Source organism: Motacilla alba, chromosome Z, assembly GCF_015832195.1.
Source record: "Motacilla alba alba isolate MOTALB_02 chromosome Z, Motacilla_alba_V1.0_pri, whole genome shotgun sequence".
NCBI classification, from domain to species: domain Eukaryota; kingdom Metazoa; phylum Chordata; class Aves; order Passeriformes; family Motacillidae; genus Motacilla; species Motacilla alba.
The window spans coordinates 22,197,364-22,220,654 of NC_052046.1; the positions used below are offsets into that span (position 1 = coordinate 22,197,364).

General features: G+C 38.7%; 1 protein-coding gene across 3 annotated transcripts; it reads left to right on the forward strand.

The window, feature by feature from the left end:
• Window positions 1-261: 261 nt before the first annotated feature.
• CDK7 (cyclin dependent kinase 7) lies at window positions 262-22,871 on the forward strand. 3 transcript variants are annotated; one of them, XM_038125535.1, is made up of 12 exons: window positions 262-492; window positions 673-732; window positions 3,725-3,758; window positions 5,569-5,636; window positions 7,401-7,469; window positions 8,798-8,908; window positions 10,087-10,205; window positions 11,220-11,319; window positions 12,935-13,021; window positions 14,761-14,910; window positions 16,518-16,665; window positions 20,071-22,871. In XM_038125535.1, exons 1-12 carry the CDS (start codon window positions 277-279, stop codon window positions 20,124-20,126), a joined length of 1,218 nt encoding a protein of 405 aa, XP_037981463.1. In that variant the 5' UTR covers window positions 262-276; the 3' UTR covers window positions 20,127-22,871. The 3 variants fall into 3 exon arrangements, with proteins under 3 accessions (XP_037981463.1, XP_037981464.1, XP_037981465.1); XM_038125536.1 differs by lacking the exon at window positions 20,071-22,871 and adding an exon at window positions 19,447-19,658; XM_038125537.1 differs by lacking the exon at window positions 3,725-3,758 and having other exon boundaries at window positions 415-492.
• The last annotated feature ends 420 nt before the right edge of the window (window positions 22,872-23,291 follow it).

Genomic DNA, 23,291 nt, shown 5'->3' on the forward strand with positions numbered 1-23,291 from the left:
TAGGTAATTGTTCATAATGAAGAATCTATAGAAGTACAATTAAGAATTTCCAGTAGAACCTAACAAAGAGCCTGACAGCACCCCTTCCAGAGAATAATAATTTCTTTATTAAAGAACTATCTCCCTACGCACAGAAATTACAGAAATTTCCCTAAATGTCAGACGTGAGATTAGAGTCAAAACAAGCAGCTTCTGGGATGAACGGCTGACCGCTGCAACAGACAGCCGCAGTGCGAATCCCCCCACGCACCCGAACTGGGGCCGATCCGTGAGGGAATGGCGCGCGCGCCTCGCCGGGAGCCGCTGCGCGCGCAGGGCCGGGCCGGGCCGGGCCCGGAAGCGGCGGGGCCGGAAGCGGCGGGGCCGCGGGGTTATAGCGCCTGGGAGGCCCGCCGCCGCTGCCGCGGCATATCCCGTCGCACATCAGTGGTTATGGATGCGCGGGCCCGCGCCAAGCGCTACGAGAAGCTCGACTTCCTTGGGGAGGGGCAGGTGAGCGGCCGCGGCAGCCCAGCTGGGCCCGGCCCGTGTCGCCGCCCGCCCCCCCGCGGCGGGAGAGGGACACGGGGGGCGCGGTGAGGTGTCCACTCCGGGCCCGAGGAGGGCTCGGCGGCCTCTGCCTCGCGCAGTCTATCAGGCCCTGCTCACGGTAGCATCTCTCTCTGTCCCTAGTTCGCCACCGTCTTTAAAGCCAAGGACAAGACGAACAACCGAATCGTTGCTATTAAGAAGGTAACTATCAGAATGTCTTCTCAGCGTGTAACAAAGTGTCTAGTTACTCTTGACCTACCTAACGACTCTTTTTTTTTTTTTTTTTTTTTTTAACCACCTTGATGGGAAATGGCATAATACACATTTTTACTTCTGGAGAAGTTTGTTTAAATTACCTGGTTAACCTGTCTGTCATGCCCACCCACCCCAGAAGAGGGAATGGCTTTGCTGTGTTTCTGAGTTTCTGAAGGGTTATGTGGTCTGTGACTTGAATTTCTGGTTATTTCTTAGGTTTATTCAGCAAACAAACCAACACACACACATTTCTAAACTGCAGCCTTTACTGTACCTTGATAGTTGCTTTTTTTTCTTTTATTTTAAGTCGTTCCTGCTGTGGTGCCCCATTTCCTTCATTCCAGAATGTTATCCTTTCATAAGTTCCTTAAAATTTATAGAATCATAGAATATGCTGAGTTGGAAGGAACATCATCAAGTCCAGCTCTCATCCCTGTGCAGGACAATGCAAGAATCACACCATGCGCCTGAGGCACTTGTCCAAACACCGCTTGGTGCCATGCCCTGGGAAGCCTGTTCCAATGCCCAGACCTTTTGAATGAGGAGTCTTTTCCTAATATCCAACCTAAACATCCCCTGAATCAGCTTTGCGCTGTTGCGTCCTGTCATTTTTAGACAAATGTTTCTTGAATAGTTGAATGAGCAAAGCCTTGTTTCCTGCAGCTTTGCCCACTGAGGTTGGCCATCATCTCGTGTTGATTCCCTTTCTAATAATAAGTGGGAAGCAGCATCTCTGTATTCTTTCCATGTCACCTGACCCTGCTTCAATTCAGCTTACATCTTACTTCTTTATCTTATATTCAAGAGGACATCCCTGTTCAGCCAAGTTGTCTTTCTGCCTCATCTGCTTGACTTGTGACATTTGAGAATTGCCTGCTCTTGTGTCCTTAGGAGGCGATGCTTAAAAAGTAGCCAGCACTGATGGACCCCAGCACCTGCAAAAATGTTTTTCCAGGGGACTTTACTTACTAATTCCCTGAGCAGCCTGAAGTGTGCTCTCTCCTCATGTCCAGGGTTGAAGTTTTGCTGGTACTTTCCTACTGTTAACAGAGATTTTAAACTCAATGGCTTCGTGATTGCTGTGGCCAAGATGGCCTCAGTTTCCACTTTGCTCATGAGATTCTCTCTGTTGACAAGCAGCAGATCCAAGAAGGCATCTTTTTGAGTTGGCTCCCTTAGGACCTTTTCCACAAAGTTGTCCAGGTTTTCAGGAATCTTCTGTCTCAGGCTGTACCTGTTGTGTCATGCTTCCAGTTGCTTTCTGGCAAGGTGAAGTCCCCCATAAAAACAAGGACATCCACATTATTTGTCCCTTTCCTACCCAGAGGCTCTCAACTGCACCATTGCCAGCTGTAAGCTTTGTACATTCCAGCCCTTCCATTAGGTATGATGCCACCCCCCTGCCTCTTTTGTCCTGCGTGTGTCTCCTGAAGAGTCTGTAGCTGCCCAACAGGGCACTCCAATCTCAGGACTGATCCCACCAGGTTTCATTTAAGTCAATGATGTCAAATCTGTGGGACTGAATCAAAGCTTTGAGCTCCTCTTGTTTGTTCCTCATGCTGCGTGTATTGGTAGAGAAACGTTTCAGGTGTTGTACTTTGTAGCCAACACCTCATGAAGCAGATTGAGGTAGCCCATTCATGTTCATTTCCTCAAGTTTTGACACACTGCCCCGCTGATTATCACTGGCAAGCCGAGTATTTTCCTTTCCTCCCTTCCAAGCCAGTTTAAAGCTCTGCCAATGAGCCCTGCTAGCTCCGGTGCCAGATCTCTTTCTCCACTCTGAGAAAGGTGCAACCCATCAGGTGTCAGTAGAAGAGGTGTTCAGTTGCTCCACTGTCAAAGAACCCAAAGTTTTCTTATGACACCAACCTCAGAGCCACACGTCAACATGATGGATCTGCCTATTCCTGTCAATAGTATTTCTTGATACCAGAAGGATTGATGAAATCACTATCTGTGCTCCGTGTCCTTCTATCAATTGTCCTGGGGCCCTCAAGTCTCTTTTGAGTGCCTTCAGTCTTTTATTTGTTACTGTGTTGCTGCCAGCTTGAACAAACAATAATGAATAGTAGTCAGAGTGCCTTACTAGACTTGAGAGTTTTCTAGTAATGTCCCTTATCCAGTGTGATTTTTTTTTTTATAAAATATGACAAAAGTGATCTTGGATCTCCATTGTGCTTTATTGCATACAAATGATGAAAATGTTTACATTGTCATAAAGTGTTTTACTTGTTACTATCTGAAGGGATTGCAGGAAGTTTTTATATTAAAAATGGGTCTTCAGCTGTTCTGTTCTGTAAGGGTTGAAAAATGCATGTTACGGTGGTTTCTTTAGTTGAAGACTCAACAAGTTGAATTGTGTAAATAGTAAGTAATCTTGTTTAATGCACTAATCCCTTTAGCATTGCAATACTTGTCTTATATGGTTGCTGCTGGTAGAGGCTGTGGTGAAGAGCATTCTTTGTTTTATCAGAATATTTTCTTAACTTTTATCATCTGGAAATATCAGTGGTAGGATTCTGGACTTGAAATTTCAGGTCATTAGATGATTGAGACAAAAAGACCTAGAGTCTACCCAGGTATACAGCCTAGGCTAATTTTACTAGAATCATTCTAAGATAACTGTCAATTATTAAGCTGTCATTTCTCCCTGAGGAGAAGCTCATTAGCGATGTAATAAAGCTTCGTGGCTACAAAGCAGTTTATACTGTCAGTTTACATTATGCCTGTTTTTAATGCCCTCATGGCTATTTTTTTGTAAAAACTAATGCTGTAGAGACAGTTACTTTTTAAGGGGAAATAAACTCCAGTTAAAACCAACCCAGCTGATAAAGTGCTAAATTACTCTAAAACTAATTCTGTCTTAGAGGAGCAACGCTAAAAAATGTATTCCCCACCATCTTAATCTTACTTAACATGAAATATTTATTTTCAGATTAAACTGGGGCATAGATCAGAAGCTAAAGATGGTGAGTTTTAAAACAAATTCATACTGTAGAAGTTGTGCTTTGTTTGCTTTGTTTTTGTGAATTGATACATTAATTTCCCATACCATTGGCGGAGAAATTTGAGCTCAGTGCCTGCTGTAAGGCTTAGTAGCGGTTTGTTTCACAAACTGCAGGGACCACCAAAAACAGCGTAGACACCTGCATATGAATGTATACCTACATTCATGGTATATGTTTAAATATGAGTATATAACTTCTCAATTTTAATGGAATTCAAACATGATTATAGCATAGAATAATAGTAACAACAGCACTGAGTTTAGAATACCTTTTTGTATCAATACATCTCTATGCCTTAAGTATTTAAGAGAAGTGAGAGTATTTGTGTGTTTTCAGATGTTGCCTCTGTTGTATTTTTGTGATGTGTGCAGAGGCAAAAGTGGATAAAAACAAGATCAAAGCTCTTGTCTCTGTGTCCTATTTTTTTTTCATGTTCAGCTCTATGGAGCATGTGCTCTGGCCAGCCCTGTGCCTCTAGGTGTGGATATGGCAAATTGAAACCAAGTAATCTTGGCCTTATCACCTGTGTGGTGCAGCAGAATTTTATTTGTGTTCAGGCTGCTGTCCTTCAGGACTCTTTCATCAGGTTACCAGCTTTACAGTGAAGAGTCTTTGCTATCAACTCTCCAGTTCTTTTATTTTAAAGAGAAAAACTGATGACCCATCCCACAGTCTCACATTTGAGCCGGCTGCCTAAGAGTTGATCTGCTTGTCCCTCGTGGTCTAATGGCCCTTAGGGACAGTCATTACTTTTGGCCTCTACAGTGTCTAGCTGTAGATGAAATATGTTATTAAAAAGAGTGATTGTATCTGCTTTCCCTGTGTTATCTGATAACATGGCATACTTTTTTGTTTTCATCTAAGACTGTGCCTACCCAAAAGCAGCCTTAGTTAATTTGATTCCAAAACAGGTAATTAAAACAGGCAAAGCAGGAATGTAAAGCTTGTCCCAAAACTTTGCTAGCCTTAGCATTGAATCATATGCCAGGTTTTAGGAGAACACTGTTTTTCAGCTCATGTGCAGCTGCAGCTTCCTGAACGATACACCACATGAGTATTTGCTTGCCAGTTTTCATACAAGCCACACATACTCGCATTTTTGAAGGAGGAATTGGTACCCTGCAGGAGCTATGGTTTGATGCAGTGTCATCAGTATGACTGCTGAAGGGCACCATTTGCTCCTTGTTGGCCCCTGATTTTTCCTCTATAAAATCTGCTTATGAGAAGATTCAAGCAAGAGTAGGCAGGTTTTGATTATTCTCTCTTTTATGCCTTATATATGCTACAGCATGAATGTAGAAAAACATGTGCTTTGCATTATCAGATAACAGTATGTCAAAAAGAAAAGAGGTTTATTAATGAGGTTAGACAGTATACTGCTCTCTGGAAGTGAGACATGCTGGGGGACTGATTGCAAAATGAAACTTTTCTTTAAAATCAAAGCAAGCCTTCCAATACCCTGAAAAAGGTGATTTTTTTTTTCCTACGACTTTCCCTTTTTGCCAAAATGTAGACATGTTGCTTCATAATCTAAGCCTGATTACTGTGGTGTGAAATGGACTTGCCGTGGAAGAAAGTATATGCCCACTTCTGTTTAGCAATTTAGTTAGTTATGGCAATGTTTGTGTTATTTAGCAAATTGATGAGTGTTAAGAATGTAATTTGTAGTAGTAAATAGTCTGTGAGTAGCAGAACGACAGGTTTTTTTGGAGCTTAATCCAAAGTTGTTTTTTTTTTCTTTCATCTTCTTTTCTTCTTTCCATCAATGTAGGAATCAACAGGACTGCCCTCAGGGAGATAAAACTTTTACAGGAGCTAAGCCATCCAAATATTATTGGTGTAAGTAAAATAAATGCTAGTTCTAGAATCAGTTTTCAAGTGCTTTCAGTAATTCAACAATTATTATGTCAGTGTGCCTATTTCAATAACAACGGCAAAGGTTTTTCTTTAAATCCTTTCAGTTTTTTGCCTGGGCCACATAGATGCTAGTGGTGGAAGAATTGTGAAAATGTAGATTGCTTGGTTTTGCATCTCTGATAGAATTGCTAATGAACACAGTGCTGAATTTACCTGATTGATTGCTTCATATGGAACTGGTGACAGTCAAAAAGCAGGCTTTTTAAAGCAATGGTAGAGGGGAAGTCATGTGGCTTATTAATCATGTATAAAATAGCAGGCTTGTTTTAGCATGCAGATATGATGTTTAAAATCTCTTTTGGAAGGAGGAAGACTGGTATCTTTTTAGTTTCAGTTGCATTTTGGTATACTTACACCTGCAGATATCCAGTTGGAGCTAAAGACATTTTAAAGTTAGGTCATAGTGATAATTAGAAAGTGTCATATTGTTAAGTACATGAAATATGAATTTTCCATATACTTTTCAAAGTGGAAGTATGGTTCTCTTCTGGATTGTGACCCTACTTTCAAAGTGGTTACTTTAGCTATCAAGGTTAGAGAATATGCAGGGGGTGACAGCTAAAATGGCAGAGGGATGGAGCATATTCTTTATGAAAAAACGAGGAATTCATCACTTTGGAGAAGGAAAAGCTGGTAATGGGGAGGTCTGCAAAACCAAGGTGATAGATGGTGTCCATGCAGGAATATTTCCAAACACTATTGTCGTAGAAATAAGAGATGTATTTAATACCTATTGGCAGCGAGAGTGGAGGTTGTATTGCTTCACTTGGTGTGTAATGAATTCTTAGGATGTGTTGCCATGGGCCGTGTAGAAGCAAATTGCATCAACAGTTCAAAGAAGAGTTAGACAAATTTATGATCAGGAGTTCCAGAAGCAGGTTCTAAAAATAAGAGACGGTGTTGTCCCCCTCTTAGTAGTCCTTACAAAACTTTGGTGGGTTTTGGGTGTGTAAGGGGCACAGCCACTGCTATTATGAACTATTCAAACAAATACTTTGCAATTTGCCAATTTGTGTGGTCATCACACTGCAACTGAGGAATGAGCTGCACCAGCTGCACACATACCTTCCTCATCTTGAAGGAAGAACACCAGACTAGATGATCACTTGCTTTTGCTCAACTTCACGCTTGTGTTATCTCAAATTAGAAATTGATTGTGTCTTTACACAGCTTCATCCTAAGAAAGGGCTGTTTGGATGTCCTCAAAAGAGTCTTATTTACTTTGGAAAGCTAGCTACAAAAATGAATACACATCTAAAAATGTCTGAAGCTAATAAGCCTAACACTTAAAATTTCTAAATACTGTATGCTTACAGGAAGCAGATACACAGAGCTGAATCCATGGGCAAACTTAGTCTTGTCTCAATACAGGGTAGTTAAAACAGGAAAGTTTGGAAGACAAGATGTGCATTACATTATTTGTTGTAGTTAACATGATAAAGTTAATTCTTGCTCTTTTTTCCTATCTCCAGGAAGGAAGGGCAATCATGTGAAATGTTATTTCCATATTTAATGGGGATTTTTTTCTGGTTTGGAAACTGAGTTAAGAAGTTTTGCGTTACAAGTCAAAGAACTTAAACAAATTCTCAATAAGCTGAAAATCTATGTGCAGACTATAGTGGTATTGAATTTCAGAAAACTGGAAGAATTAGAGCATGCTTAATCATAATGTATTTTGTTTTGCAGCTTATTGATGCATTTGGACACAAGTCGAATATTAGTCTGGTGTTTGATTTTATGGAAACAGATTTAGAGGTAAGATTTTTAAAGAGTTTTTTTATTTGAGTATCTTAAGATGGTTTATGAAAGTGCTGCTTTAACAGGCTTATATTTGCCCATATTAGAAAGGAGATTTTATTATGTCAGTTGATTAAGATAAAGTCTTAAAAATAGCTTCAGTAATTTCTGTTTTTATGAATTCTCATTTGGTTAATTCCTTTACTTCTAAATACTTGTCAGCATCATCTTAAAGGAACAAATTGTGTTTACTATTTTAGTTTTCTGGAACTCCAGTCAGAGTGTAGAACCTCTCGTCACAGATCATTGCTTCTGGAATGCAATTGATAAGCGTAATACCAAACATGTTCACATAAGTGTGACACTAAAATATAGTAAGAGACAAGCTGGTAGTAAAATCGCATACACTTTAAGCATGTTTCCAAATGTAGCAATGATAAGTAATTGCAAAGCAGTACCTACCAGAGAAAGGCTTGCTGAAATTTAGGTGAATGCAAGTCTTGAAAAGGTTAGGTCAGATTTTTGTTAATAGAGGTTAGTAATGAGTAGACTTCTAGAGGATTCATTCTGTTAACATAGTAGTTATGCAGAATTTAGAGATGAAGAAGATTGGTGTACAAAGAAAAATTAAATACTCTTGAACTGCATGATGCTGTGGTGTGCAGTCTTTAAATTGTGTTGTGATATCAGTCAGGCTGCCACTGAGAATGCTGCCTGTTGTGATTAAGCATATGCTGCATACATGAAATTTGTGCAGTCTTAGCTCTTCTGTTACTCAGCTTATGGAAGGCTATTACTGAGCAGGACAGTTAACAAACAAGCTTTGGGGTCTTTGTGTAGAATTTTAATGTTAAAAGTCAAAGAATGTAGAAAACTGAAGTAGATTTTAAAAAATACAGTCAAGTGGCCATACCCTCTGGTCTTTTTTGGAAATAAAAGAGGAAACCATTGCATTTACAAAGATTACTTACTTAGGTTGCAAAGAGAAAGAAGGAATAAATGGAAACATAGTTTCTAGTTTACTGTAACTTTTATTATTTGTATGTGTACATCTTTGTCCTGGAAGTTTGGGTATCAACATGGAACTGAGATTAAATGCTAAACTTCTGTTTCCCACACATTTTTTCATTGTCGAGTTATGCAAAGTTCATAAGCTATCTGGACTCCCCATTTCAGTTACTGATTTTCTGATCTCCAGAATTGACCTATTTTTCTGGAAAAAGGTAGAGAATATATGACTGCCAATCTGAAGCCTGTCTTAAAGGTGGAAATAACTTCTGAGCTGAAAGACTGGAGATAAGGTTGTCTTGTGTGCTGAGCTTTACCGCGACTTCAACACTTTGCAGGTTATTATAAAGGATACAAGTATTGTGTTGACGCAGTCTCACATCAAGGCATATATGCTGATGACGCTTCAAGGATTAGAATATTTGCATCAGCATTGGATTCTACACAGGGTAAGCATGTACTAAATTGACAGCCTTCATCCTGCAACAAAAATCACATTGGGTGGATTTAGAGTCTAAAGCCTAATGAAGGTAGTTTTGGAATTCAGACAGTCTCATTCCATAAGCATTCATATGTGCTGTTTTGGAGAGATAATAGCAGTACCAGAAATGTTAAGATTTACTGATGTAGTTATGATTTCAATACTTATATAAAAGATTCTCCAGTTAGATGTGACTTTAATTATCAGTGTGTACTGGGTCTGCCTGGGATGGATTGGACTTTTTTCACAGCAGCTCAACCTTTTGAAGCTTTCTCTTTTCTATCAGGCAGTGTCAAGGCTTTCTCTTTTTCTCACTCTGCCCTTGCCCTGATAAGTAGGCTTGGGGTAAGAAGTAAGGAGGAGACACAGCCGGGGCAGCTGGCCCAAGTTGTCCATGGGGATACTGCATGGCATGTAGTGCCTTGGTCAGTGGTAAAAACTGGGGTAGAGGAAAAAGGGGGAATTTTGGTTTCCAATCTGGCTGCTGTTTGGAGACTGTGTATCACTCTCCTTTTGGGGGGTGGTGAAGGTTTTCCATGGCCTTGCCTGTTTGCTTTGATTTTTTAGTTCTTTCCTGTTAAACTGCCTTTATGCTGCTCCTAGAGTTTTCCTGCTTTTGATCTTCTCTCCCCTATACTTCTGAAGGTGGTGGATAGGATGAGAATAGAAAGATTAAATGGCTGTGTGGATACTTTTGGGTTGGGTACTGTTGGGTACTTGTGGGTTGACCTCTTTTGGCCTGAGGTCAACCCACAGTATACTGCTACTGTATTGAACTGTGTGACTTCTGTGATTTCTGCCATTATTTGAAGCATTGGCCTGGTCTTTTTATTATTCAGTTTGCAGCTATGCAGATAACATAACTGCTGTACCTGCAGAAAATGTAAAACCTATCAAGAGGCATTTTTAAACGCTGCAAGTTAAATGTGTTAATATTCAAATGGGTCTGTCTCACTATGGTTTTCATATGTGATAAAATACTCATATCCTGGGGGGTTTAAATTTTTTTGCTCACAATGTAGGTTTTAGGATAGAATCAAATCTTTCATTTTACAATACTGTTATGACATGTCTGCCAGGAGATTCATTACACATCTGTTTTTATCAATACTGGCAAATCTCATTATTTGTTTTCTATACTGACAGGATCTTAAACCAAATAACTTGTTGCTAGATGAAAATGGAGTTTTAAAATTGGCTGACTTTGGCTTGGCAAAATCTTTTGGGAGCCCAAACAGAGTTTATACACACCAGGTAGTAACAAGGTGAGACACTCTATTTTGTTTCTTACACAGAGATTGTTTAGTTGCTTTATAGGTGTTTCTTGAAATATGTCATGTCAAATCAACATATTGAGTGGCATTTGCTCATGTGATGTGGCAAGAGCTGCATAAAAATACCACAAGAAAGCATTGTTTTAACAAAATCTCCATAAGAACTGCTTGAGTATGCATCTGTGGGGGTGGTTCTTGTATCTGTCAAAATTATACTTTTTTGAAATGTCTGGAAACAGTACGTATCTGCTTATAAGCCTGGGTTTTGGAACTAGACAGCTGCTACTTTCTGCTTATCACAGGAACCTAGAACCATTTTTGGGGCTACTCACATTACCTATTTTGAGACAAACACTTGAACCAATTGAAATATTTATAAATTGTTTTTATGGCGTGCTTATTTAAGATATGCTATAAAACGTGGGGCTGCAAAATATGCAACAATTTGCTTTCTGACTGCTGGGACGCTAAAACTATTCAGGCAAAGCTGGTTTAACACCTTTATTCAAAAGACAGGAATTCTACAGTGTCAAATGCAGTGTCATTTAATTAAACTTGATTGTTCTTAGGCAGTGTGAGTAGTTTTTTCAAAACAAGAAGGCTCATTTTACATAAAAGAAGTCTGTATACTTAGGTCTGTTGATAGGGAAATTCTTGTGAGATGGGAGGAATTCTGTCTTGCTGTGATTCATTCAACATAAAATTTTAAGAAAATGTCAGTTTACCTGCATGTTAAGAACTTTCTTTCTTGCATGTCTGCATTCAGTACTTGTAATCAGGTTAGTTGAAACTGCAGTTAATCTGTGGTTGTACATGACCCACTGGTGAAGTGTGCACAGATTTGTTCATTTTTTCTCGAAACACTTTGCAGAATACAGCTCTTCAATGTCTGAAAAGTGTATAGGTAGATGTTATATCTTTTTTTTAGCTTTTGCATTGCTATAATATGTAACATTTGACATGAGCAATGCCAGGTTATTCTTCCAAAATGTGTTTTCTTTTCAGGTGGTACCGAGCCCCAGAACTATTGTTTGGGGCTAGAATGTATGGTGTTGGTGTTGATATGTGGGCTGTTGGTTGTATTTTAGCCGAATTGCTCCTCAGAGTAAGTATTCAAATGTAAGCATTTTGTATTTGCCCTTCTGCTCCCTACAGCTTTTTATGGTTTTTTTCTTTCCTGCTAAAAGCAGCGAACACAGGCCAGAAGAAACTTTCTAAAATCTTGTTAACTGTAATGAAAGTGTTTTTTTTTGAATAGACTGAGGCTTCATAAAAATCACGAGCACTGGAAGTCTAAACATCTGGGTTAAAAAGTTGCAACAAACTGTCACAGCCTTGCCTTGGGAGAGATCAAGTAGTTAACTCTTGCAGTCCACAGACGCCTATTTCAGTTCACTATTGTTCTAGAAATGTAACATCACATATATGTGCATGGGCTGTCTCTTATACACTGTTCCTCTGTTATAATCACCAGTACCTTAATTGTGGTTTTATTGAAAATGAATGGAAGACTAATGTTTTTCTAAACTGTGGTTAGTTCACAATACTGGAATGAAGCTATGAAGGTTAACATCAAGATCATCCTATGGCACTCCTCAGTGTGGTACACAAATGTAATGGTCCTTGAGTATTTTCCACTGAAGTGGAATGTTTATTGTACAGCTCTGTGGAGAAGACATTAAAGTGTGAAGGGAGCAGTGGAGGGCTGAGGTACAGACACGACTGAAGGCACAAAGTAGCCTGCAGTACAATTTATCTTCCATGACTAAGTGACTTCTGCTTGGTTTCTGCACCTTTGTATGCTTTTGTGGCCATATCATAACCAGACTTCTGTGTGAAAACACCTTGAAAGAAACCTTTTGCTTTGATTGGTCACACCAAATAGGTGTGCTGGTTCAATTTGATTGGCAGGTCAGATATGGAAATGTACAGTGGCTCTTTAAGCGGCACTGGTGATGGATACATAAATATGCGTTAAACTTGCTAAAGCTAAATACATTTAAGCTGAATACATTTAAGCCAAACATTAAATAACGTTTATTTAATCAAAGTTAGTAAGCCAATAATTTTTGAATTCAGTTGATTCTTTGGTTTGTCACAAAACACAAACTGTATTATGGTTCAGTTTTTATCACTGTGATATTCTGAAGTGTATGTGTCCTTTTCCAGGACAAAGTAACTTCTGGGAGCTTTTTATGAAAGCAGGTTATATTCAAGGGGCTTTCATGATGCCATAGTATGCTGTCTGCTAGGGATATCGGTTACGGGTTTTCTGTCCTAATTAATTAAACACAGCCTCTAATTCTTCATAAATTTTCTTTGGTCACCAAGTTTTTTTTCCGTACATTGTGTGCCTGATATGTGAGCTAGAAGTTGGACTGGGCAGATATCCCCTTTTCAGGCTTTTGCGTTATTTAAATGACATATGACACTGATCAGACAGTTTTCTATCCTAGTGGGTCTCTACTGTCCCTCATGTTTTCATTTCATTTCATAAGGCTAACTTGTGTAATCCCTTTATGATTCACTTGAATCACTTATCATTCACTTATGAATCTGTTTGAGCATAAATAGAATGCTTTAAATATGCAGCATACCTCTTTGTGGGGAGATGGTATACAGAGGGCTTTTGCCTTGCAATTATGCAGTATCATTCAAAGCTTCTTTCTAAAACTGAAGTTCAGAAGTTAATTCAATCAAATGCCGTATCCTTCTTCCAGGTTCCTTTTTTGCCTGGAGACTCTGATCTTGACCAGCTGACAAGGATATTTGAAACACTGGGCACTCCAACAGAAGAACAATGGCCTGTGAGTCGTTTTGTTTAACAGGCTGATACTGGTTTTACTTGATACTCTCTATTTTAGCTTTTGAAATTAAATGATTATACCAGAATACTTGAGTAGATTTTTCAGAGGGCAGTTGCTTCATCTTATGAAAGCAGCTGAGATTTGTTGTTTCTCTTGCGAAACCTCTGGTCAACAGTAACAGTATCAACACTTCTTGATTTTCTTTCTGTGTGCACAGTTTCACATGGCTACTGGTGTGAGATTATTGTTGCTGCTTAATGTTTTTGAGGTGGTTGTTTAATTGTCATGCTTTAACCTGGAAGGCTTTAATCACTTTCAGAAGTAGGAGCCATTAGTGGGGACCTAAGCTGGCCTTGGTAAATTATAGTTTGGGGATAGTAAGAAACACAGACCAACAGCTTAAAGGATAAACAATTTGCCTCAACAATGATACTGAAACAAATACAATTAGTAGTACTGTTTTCTCTGAGATGACAACAAATTAAGTAACACCAGGCCAAACTTACTGTCGGGTCACACAATGACCTACCAAACCATGGTTATTTAAACAGAGTGACAGGAAGCGGGACATAATGTCTGATGAGCTACTTGTACCAACTACCAGGCACAGGGAGTCCAGAACTCCCTGATCAGGATGTTGTCTTTTTTTGCTGAGTCGTGGAAGCACTCACTGGACTTGTTTAGCTCTGCTCCCTGTTCATGCAGTTTTTCTTTATTGTAAGGGGTGCTGGAATGCTATGGTATGCGATCGTGAAATGGAGCTGTAGCCAAATGGAGAGCTGCTGTGTGAGGCACTGCTAGGCCCCCCACAATTCTGATATTTCTCAAGGGTTCTAAATGGAATGCATGAAGGTTTTTGCAATGACATTTCTGCTTCCTTTGGAGAAGAAAAGTTAAGATACAAGTAGGGAAAAGAGAGAATAGGAGATTGATTAACACAACAAAGACGACGTCATTCCCAAGTTCATTTCCAAACATGTACATTTTAATAATTGCATCCTTTACTATCAAGAATATAACTCATTGAACACATATTTGACTTTGTTTCAATATTTTACTTTACTTGGACAAATTTGAAATGTGACAACTAAGCCTTTAAATACTTAAAAAAACTACAAAATCAATATGTTTGTGTAATATTCTGTAACAATTGTCTGTGTAATTTTTATGCTAGAATGTGAACACAGTGGGGTTTATTTCATACCTAGAGGACAAAAAAGTATGCAGTTAATTTTTTTGTTTAACTGCTTGGTGCATATTTTCCTTCCTTCCTTCCTTCCTCCCATTGCCCATATAAAGTTTCAGTTGTGCATTTAAAATCAAAATGCACATAATGTTCAGATAATGTTTATTAATATAGAGAAAGTGAAGACTGACTCTTTTGTAACTATTTTCCCTCTTGCCATGTCAGTTAACTAAAGGAGGTTTTATTTCATTTGTCTGGCCTAATCTAAAATTGTTTCATACTTTCTTTAGCAGTTTTTCCTTTTGGACTGGTCACAACTAAAGCAAGGGAAGGACAGATAATTTGGAAAGTTGTTTCACACTGTAACAGTTACTAAAAAAAAGCTTTTAAGACCTTCTAATCCTATAGTTATTTTATTTCAGTGACCAAGTATTAACAATGTGTTTTGAAAGATGAGTTGCTTCTGGTGAAAGAGCTGTATGCAGTTCGCTTTCTGTGAAAAGCTGAACTCTTTCTCAGGGAAAACCATATATTTCATTTTTGGTCTTTGTAGGGGATGACAAGTCTTCCAGATTATGTCACATTTAAGCCATTCCCTGGAATGCCACTTCAGCATATCTTCAGTGCAGCTGGTGATGATCTGCTCAGTCTTCTTCAAGGCTTATTCACGTTTAATCCTTCCACTAGAGTAACAGCTACTCAGGTATAGTACACTTGGGCTATCTCCAAATGTTCATTAAAGCACTGTTAATATCAGATAAATGTCTTTTGAAGCCAGTTAGCCATGTTTGAAATGAAACATCACATGAATTACTAGAAACATAATCCCAGTGTTTTATAGAGAGAACTGTGAAAGGCATGGGTGGTAGTAAGTGATCATCTCTATTCCCAGTGTGGAGTCAAGGTAGAGAACTAAAATGTGTGTGAGCCATGACCTTTTAACGGTCATATTTGACATGCTGAATTCAGTCACCTAGAACTTGAAGGTTAAGACTTAACATTGCTTATCTTTTTCCCTGGGTTTGGAAGATTTTTCTCCTTACTTCATCCTGTCTCTTCTTCAATGTCTTTTAAACTTTTATGGTACTTCTTAAACATAAAATTCTGTGGTGATTAAACCATCATTTTTATCTAATTAGCTTTTCCATAATACTTTCAATTTTACTACTCCATGATGGGGAGAAATGGAGGACTTGGAAGAAAAATCTTGCAGAATGTTCTAGTTTGCAATACTGGTTTCTGTGATGAGGCGGATACACCAGTTGGCAGTTAAAAGTGTATGTCTGTCATTTTACACTTGATAGGGAAGAATGCAAGAAAACCGCTGTCCCCTTTGGGCCAGGACTCCCTTATTGTAGGTTAGATTTGAATCCAGGAGATCAGTGCATGTGTTACGTATCTTTTTACTAGAAGATTTTTCAGAGCACATTCAAGCTGTTTTGGCCATCATCTTTAAGAACATTCACTGTAAGTTTCCAGATAATTAGTTCTGCTCTGCTAGAGACATCTCTGTGGTAGTTCATACATATGAAGTCATTTTTCAGGTCATATTATAGGATAGTGACTTGAATATATATTACTTTTCTAGTCTAAACTTTTTATTGACAGTGCCGCAGTTTTAAGACAGGAAACAACTTGTGCTTACTGTATTGGTTTGATTTATATCTGACATTGAATGTCATGTAACTGGCACAAGAAATTATTACCCAAGAGACAGCCACTTTTTGTTAACCACACTTCATGGTTCCAAAAAATTAAAGTAAGGTATATAATTCCACTACATGAAACCAATCTTGCTGACTAGTGTTGTCTTCTGCTCTAATACGAGTGATGTCTTTTTACAGGGTAGAAACAGCAGAGTTAAAGAAATACGGGGAAAAGACCCATCTTAAAAACTAACAAAACAGCTGATGTCTAGATCATGAATCTGATCAAGACTTCCAAAATACTCCTTTAATTTTTCTTTATTACTACTTTCTTTTTTATCCTCATCTGTTTATTCAGAATGTAAGCTCTTCAGAGGTAGAAGCCACTTATACAAGACTTCTTACAAAATAATCTAGTTTTGTCAGGATGTCTGAACACTGGTTAAAAATAAAGAGTGTACAATTATCCCTTGCTTTACGGATCCATGTGGGGTCGATAGTAATTGCAAACACCATTTTTATTTGCCCCGAGGCCACTCTGTAGTATAAAAGTGTTCAAGTAGTTTTTTAAGTCCCAATTAAAAGTGCTTGGTTTCACTATAACCTCTTTATAAATTGCACTTCATGCTAATTACTTGTGTTTTGTTCTTCCATTGTCACTAAGGCATTGAAACAGAAGTATTTCAGTAACCGACCAGGACCCACTCCAGGAAATCAGCTGCCAAGACCTAACTGTCCTGCCGAAGCTGCAAAGGAGCAAAAAAATGCACTTTTAAATTTAAAAAGGAAAAGAACAGAAGGAATAGATCAAGGTAACTTTGTAATACATTACCAGTTTTAAATAGGAGCTACATGCTCAGAGAGAATGGGATGCTTCCAGTGTTTTAGAAGAAAAAACTCTCTAAATGAACTAATTCCCTGAGCAGTGGCTGAAGCCCTTTAATGATGTATGGTTTGGGGTCAGAATTACTTACCCCTGTGTTCTAACAGAATTAGCACAAAAAAGGCTTTTCAGTGATGCTTAGGAATCTATTAGAAGAAGTAGCCCTGTTCCATTAATTCTGTGATGGAGAGTGGTACTTCCCAGTAAATTATAGGCTATTATGATGAACCTTTTTTTTTTTTTCTGACACATCTTACTCAGGTGGAAGTAGTTTAACTTCATACCACTTAAGAGAGACAGGGTCTGAAACATAGTGTGAAATGACATATTCTGTGAAAACATATTCTGTGAAATGACAGGCTGGAGAGGGTGGATCAGATTAAGAGGAGAGATTTTTGTTCACTCTGTCTTAAGATAAGGAAGTTAACTTTTAAGACCTCTCTGTGTCAGGAACATGAAGCACACCTCTGTGACCCACCTCCAGTCTTCTCCAGACAGTAGCATGTATTTCATACCTTTGTGGCAACACAAGTGCTGAGGACTCCAGACCTGTATCTGACACTAAATTACTCAGGCCTCCTATTAAGGAGGCAAATACTGTTTTTAAACTTGGACTTGGTTCTCTTAACATCTGGAATATGCTAGATAGCAGCTGTCAGGTTAGCATCAGCTCTTTGTTATTGCCAGTATAAGACTCAGTTTTAATATGAGTGATACATTTTTTTTTAATGGCGCTACTTCAATAAAAGTGTATTTCCTCTTGAGTTCAGAGAGAAGTCTCCCTTATTAGGGTTCAGCTTGCTGTTTAGGTGTTTTGGATTGTTGTTTCTAAGTCTTCATCAAATTAGAAGTAAAATACATTAGGTTCACTACTTTGAGTTTTCAATCTCAAAAAAAAAAAAGTTATCGGCTGACTACTCCTTGCTGTACAAGCAGAACACACTGTTTGCTGACCCCAGTACCATGGGTCTCCTGCATGTGGGAACTTGTCAAGTTACAATAGCGTAGAGAATTAATTTAAGCATTTTAGCTCCTTTTCCAAAGATCACGTGAGGGTTTGTGATAAGTATTTGGGGATATACATATTACAGTACACCTGTTAACTAAAGACAGGAAAAAAAGAGAAATGCTTGCTTGATTTCTGTGACTTAATTATTTCAATTTGTGCATTGGCAATGAGCAGAGTTTCCAGAGCTGTATCAAGCTAGAACAGTAGTTGCTTTAACATCTTTCCATGCTTCTATGTAAATGCTAGGAGTTTGGAGATTGGCTAGAAATGAAGCGGTAAGGAAGTTAGCAATACTTTTTGAGACCTTTGAGTATTGGTATAAAAAGCAATATAATTTCTACCAGCTGGAAATTGAGACATGATGTGTTTTCTAATGTGGATTTTCCCTAATGTTCTGTTACTGCCTTAGCTGGGCTGACAGATCCAGAAGGTTTCAAAAGTAGTTCCTCTAGTGCCAACAAATGTTACAGGAGAGAGCCAGTGATAGAGCTAGCCAATCTGCTGCCCTGGATTTCATTTGCTCTTCTTACATGACATTACCATCTAAATTTAAAATCTGAATAGTGATTTGGAAGAATAATCCTTTAGTCTTAGTTTAAATAAAAATTTGAAGGACAGCATTGCTGTAGGGGGTGGAAATGTGCAAATGTAATTTCCAAGGAAAATAAGTTGCATTCCATGAAATTCTTAGAATGGCCTTGCATCCTACAGAGAACATTTCTTTCCCCTAGCCCTGTTGAGGTTGCACTCCAGAACTTGGCAGAATAAACGGAGTGCTTGCTAATGAGCATCCTCTTCGAAAATACTGGCACAAGGAGCTGACTGCTGGGATATAGATTCATGCCATTGCCGTACATGCTGCTTTTCCACAAGAACAAACCCCTGTAGCCTGTGGGGTGTGTTCACCAAATCTAAATACTTCTCAGAAAACAGCCTCTGTTCTCAAGGGAAAATTACCACTAGATGGATGACTGCCTGTGAAAAGTATGAAACATACATGCTTTCTATCTACTACTACCACTTACTTCTGATCAGTGAGGTTTTTGGAGACACTGATACTGTGATGACATAACTGCCCATCTCCTTTCTGTCACTTAGCCAAAAGCAGCACTGCTTCCCCGGAACACATATTTCTAGTCCTATTAATATGTGGTCCTACAGAGCTGTAGCTACACAAAACAGGGATTATAAAGGATGGTGCACTGAAGCTTTTCCTATGTTAATAAGGCATAAGGAATCTTCTAAATTTCAAAACAATTGGTTTTGAAAACTAAAAACATTCTATTAATATTTAAGATTAAGATTTTCTCCTAGATTTGACAGCACATAAGAAAAATCCTTTAGAGTGTGTGTCTGGTGGGACAGGTTTAAGCCTTAGACCACCTTGCTTTTCTTGGGTTTCAAAGTAGGATTAGGTGGTTAGCTTTTCATATCAACAGTTAGGTTTTTATATGAACAAAGAGAAATATTTACATGTATCCTAAATGCAATTAAAACCTAATTACAGAATTTATGACTTTTGAAATATACATACTGATTCAAGTGAACTTTGATTCTAGCACTCTCTCATAGATTTGTTAGAAAATGTCACCGTGTACTGCCACTGTCATAAACAGCATTCAACAGTTAAGAGTAGGATGGGGCCTTGAGAAGGGAGCTGGACCTCTATACTTTGCTGACAATATGATTTACACTTTTCAGGATTACCAAAAAAACTGATTTTTTGATTGCTGTGGATGATGAATGAAAATGAGTCAAAACGAGGCCCAGCAATTGATAAAGTGCTGTAATCGTCGCTGGATGGTTATTTTTTAATATTTTCATATGTAAAATAGAAACTTATTAATTCCTTATGAACAGAGAAGTTTTATTAACCCTTCTTTTTACAATAAAATCATTCTTGAGAAAAAATATGATCTGGTTTGCTGTCTTGTCCTTTGAGAGTAATGCTCTGCAACAATAATTGTCAAAACTGCTTACAGGCTGCAGGTGTACACAGAGTAATTTTGCAGAACCTCTGTGCTGAATCACGTGCTATTCTGTACAGATATATATCCTAAGGGGCAAAACTACAAATAACATTTTCTTCTCACTTGTAGCTTAGATGAACATACGACTGTCTTCTAGACCTATAATGAAAATGTATCCCTGTAAGGAAAGGGTAGGATATGTTTTTGTTCCAGTTAGTAGGCTCAAGTATTAACAAATGAGTTTGCATATATTCTCTCAGCAGTCATGCTTCTGCAAAGACACATCCATTGCCTTGAAAACAGTGTGAAGTGCAGATTTAATGTGAATTATTTGAGAGTTTTTTTCCTATTCCAGTGTTGCAGGAGAAGTTGCCTGAGAAAATACAAAAACTGTTTCCTTCAAAGCCCTGAAGATTGCAGTGAGAGACAAAGGAGGAAGATCCAGCTGGGGAAACTACACTACTCTAGTCCTCCTGTCAGCCTGTGTCTGTAGTACAATCCATAGTGCAGACACTGGACTCAGCTTTGCCTGAATTCAAGAGGTAGCAAAGTTTCTGCTGGGTAACTAAACTTCTGCAATGGAGAGAACCAAGCTTACATATGTTGTTGCTGCATCTTAACTGTGTGCCCACCTGCGGTTGTACAGTGGATCTCAGGGATACCTTCTGAGCCATTGTCATCTTTCTGCCTGTGAACCACACTCAGCATTCTCTTTTCTAATTTTGTAGCAAATACACTCATGCAAGACTTTGAGGCTTGTAGAGGAACAGCAGCCATCATCTTGCTCATGTGATCCTTCATTTTGCAGCTACTTGAGCTAATGTAAAGTATTAGGCCTTGTAAGGGAGAAGAGTTAGTATTTTCCCAGTAGCGTAATGTGTTCTCTATTGGTTGTTGGCTGTTGAAAAGTAAACAGATTTCCTAGGATCTAATTGAGAGTATAGAGAAAAGTTTATCCATTAACATTAGTTGTGAAAGTTTTTATTGTCTGTTTAATCAAACATCATCCTCTTCATTGCAGGCTAAAGGATTAAGATAACTACAGTCCTGCTTCTCACTGGCACAGGTTCAAAAATATGTTAATCAGAATAGATTGGAGAGGGATTTAGGAGTACTTTAAACTTTTTTGCATTTACTTATCTAGCATATCTTTCTAATTGGTCCTAAAATCCTGGAAACCTTCAGCCCCTAAAACAGATAGTCACTGAAAAATGCAGTATCCCTACTAACAGATAAGGTTTGCATGACAGTGGCAATCTTAAGTATTCTGTCAGTTCTGCTTTGGGAAAGAAACACAGTTTCCTTCTTGTAAAAAAGCTGTATCTGTCTAGACAATACCCTTCCTTGAAGGAAACCTTTTCCACTAGAACAACTAGCAAGCCTCTAAGCTCCCACTGGCAAGAGTTGTAGAGTAGGTACTGAGTTATATAGGCAGTCTGTCTGTTAATGTACAGAGCATGGTTACTGTACTCTGTAAGAGTGGGCTTGAAGTGTGATGTGCTAAGGCCTGAGCAGCAGGCCTCAGCCAGAGCTGACTTACAAATCTTGGGCATTATGTGACTAACAGTATTGTTTAGCTAAAAACAAATGACTGAGTTGCTTATGCTATCACCAAACTGGCTGCTTTAGAGACTTTCACATCTTGTGCAACTATCTGCAAGAAATGTATCATTTTAAGGAACTTTCCCACTGGGCATTAATAGAGGCTTGTTTGTATGATGTTTTAGGGAAAACACTCCCAGCCAAGACCTGGCCTCAGGCCCTGTCCTGCCCCCATCTGGGAGGGAAGTATGCCATCAGATACAGGTGCTTCTGCACTAAAAATATAATCAGCTCCCTTTGACTCGCTGAATTGAGCCTATAAAAGCTGGATCCCCTTTCAGGGTGAATTTGCAGACCTCATCTACGAGTGGATGCACTAAATAGGATTCTCCCAATTGCCAGGAAGGATTCTCCAGGTCGTCACTGCAAAATGGGGCTCCCCAGCAATTTCTTATTCTGGATGATGGTAAAGTATTTAGGCAATTGATGATATATCTTTCCAAATCACTGTCCTTTCTCTTGTGTAGTAATGATGAGGTGTATTACCCTGGTTTTTTATGCATGTTGCTAAAGTTGAGCACGTAGTAAGCCTATTGTTTTCTTAAATGTATAGTTTTACTTTTGTGTTGCCTTAATACTCTTAGTAAAATAAGACCATTGGTGTCTGTGTCCTTTAAATTGCCCCCATCAATTGGCAAAACAAAGTGGGAGGATATTTTGTGACCAAGACTATTGTCTTGTATGTGTGTATGCCACAGCAAATGGTCACAAAGTGGAATTTTTTTATATAATACAAGTTCAGGAGCTGTTTCCCTCCAGATCCCCTGCAGGAATTTGGACTGTGCTCCGTATGTAGAACTGGGCCCTGTTCTATACCATGGGTGTTGCAGTAAGTCCTGCTTTCAGTTGAGTTCAGCCAAATTGTTTCAGCTGAATGGAGCTAAGTGAAGCTACCTGTCTCAGGGACTAAAACTGCCTTGCTCTTAGTGATGGTGTGCACAAATAAAATGTATGTGCATCACAGAATAAGATAAGATTAAAGAAAGGATCAGCACAACATTTTTTCTTTAATCTCAGGCTTTTGGATGGTTTGATTTAACTTTTGTGACAGGTCAGAACTCTGGAAGAAATATTTGGAACTTTTGGTGAATACAATATGCAGTCACACAATTAGTCATCTAAATATTGTTTAATTTGTGACTTGATTAGTTTGTAAGCTTTATATCATGGTAATCACGCTTCAGCATTGACAGTCTGTCTCTAATCACACCAATTGACTGAATATGCAGCTGCTGCAATCAATTTAGCTTCTGTTCAGAATCACAACAATCAAGCACAGTTTGTCTAGAACATACAGTGTGCATGCTTGTGCAAAACTCTCAGTTGTTCGCCTGAGCAAACAGGAACATAATAGAAATGCCTTGTGATGTGTCTTCTGCTTTTACCATTTTTTTATTGTGAGTTACTGCTGTTTCTTCCTAAAAGGTTAATTCTCCTCTTTGCAAATGTGATGGCTTTTACCTCGAGACTTTATGGAATTTGAGTGACTTCTGTGCATTGTACTGATATTGTTTGTAATTGAACAAGAATGTTGTAATTATAATTGAACTAGAATGTTGTTTTCTTCTTCCACTTTGTTGCCACAATAAATGTAGCAAAACACATTCTATGAGCACACCATACAGAAAGGTGCTCTCTGTTTTAAACAAAACTGATTTCCTTTTCTTGTAGATGCCAGGATTACTTGTGGTGGCATGGAGAACAAGGACTGCTACCTATAACATCCTCCTCTGTCTCCCTGGTTCTTGATAAATGGCAATGCTGATCCCAGAAGCCTTTTTGTTTGGCAAAGAAGGTTCAGAGTTGAGTTGTTACATACAGTTACCGGTTTGCATTTTTGGTATTTTTCTATACATGGCGTGGCCTTGATGTGCTCCAGGCAGCACTGCCAATTATTTGTTTTTTACCAGTCATTCTAGGCTTTTGTTACTGTTCTTGTTCTCTTGAATTACTGCATGTGCACTGCTCACTTAG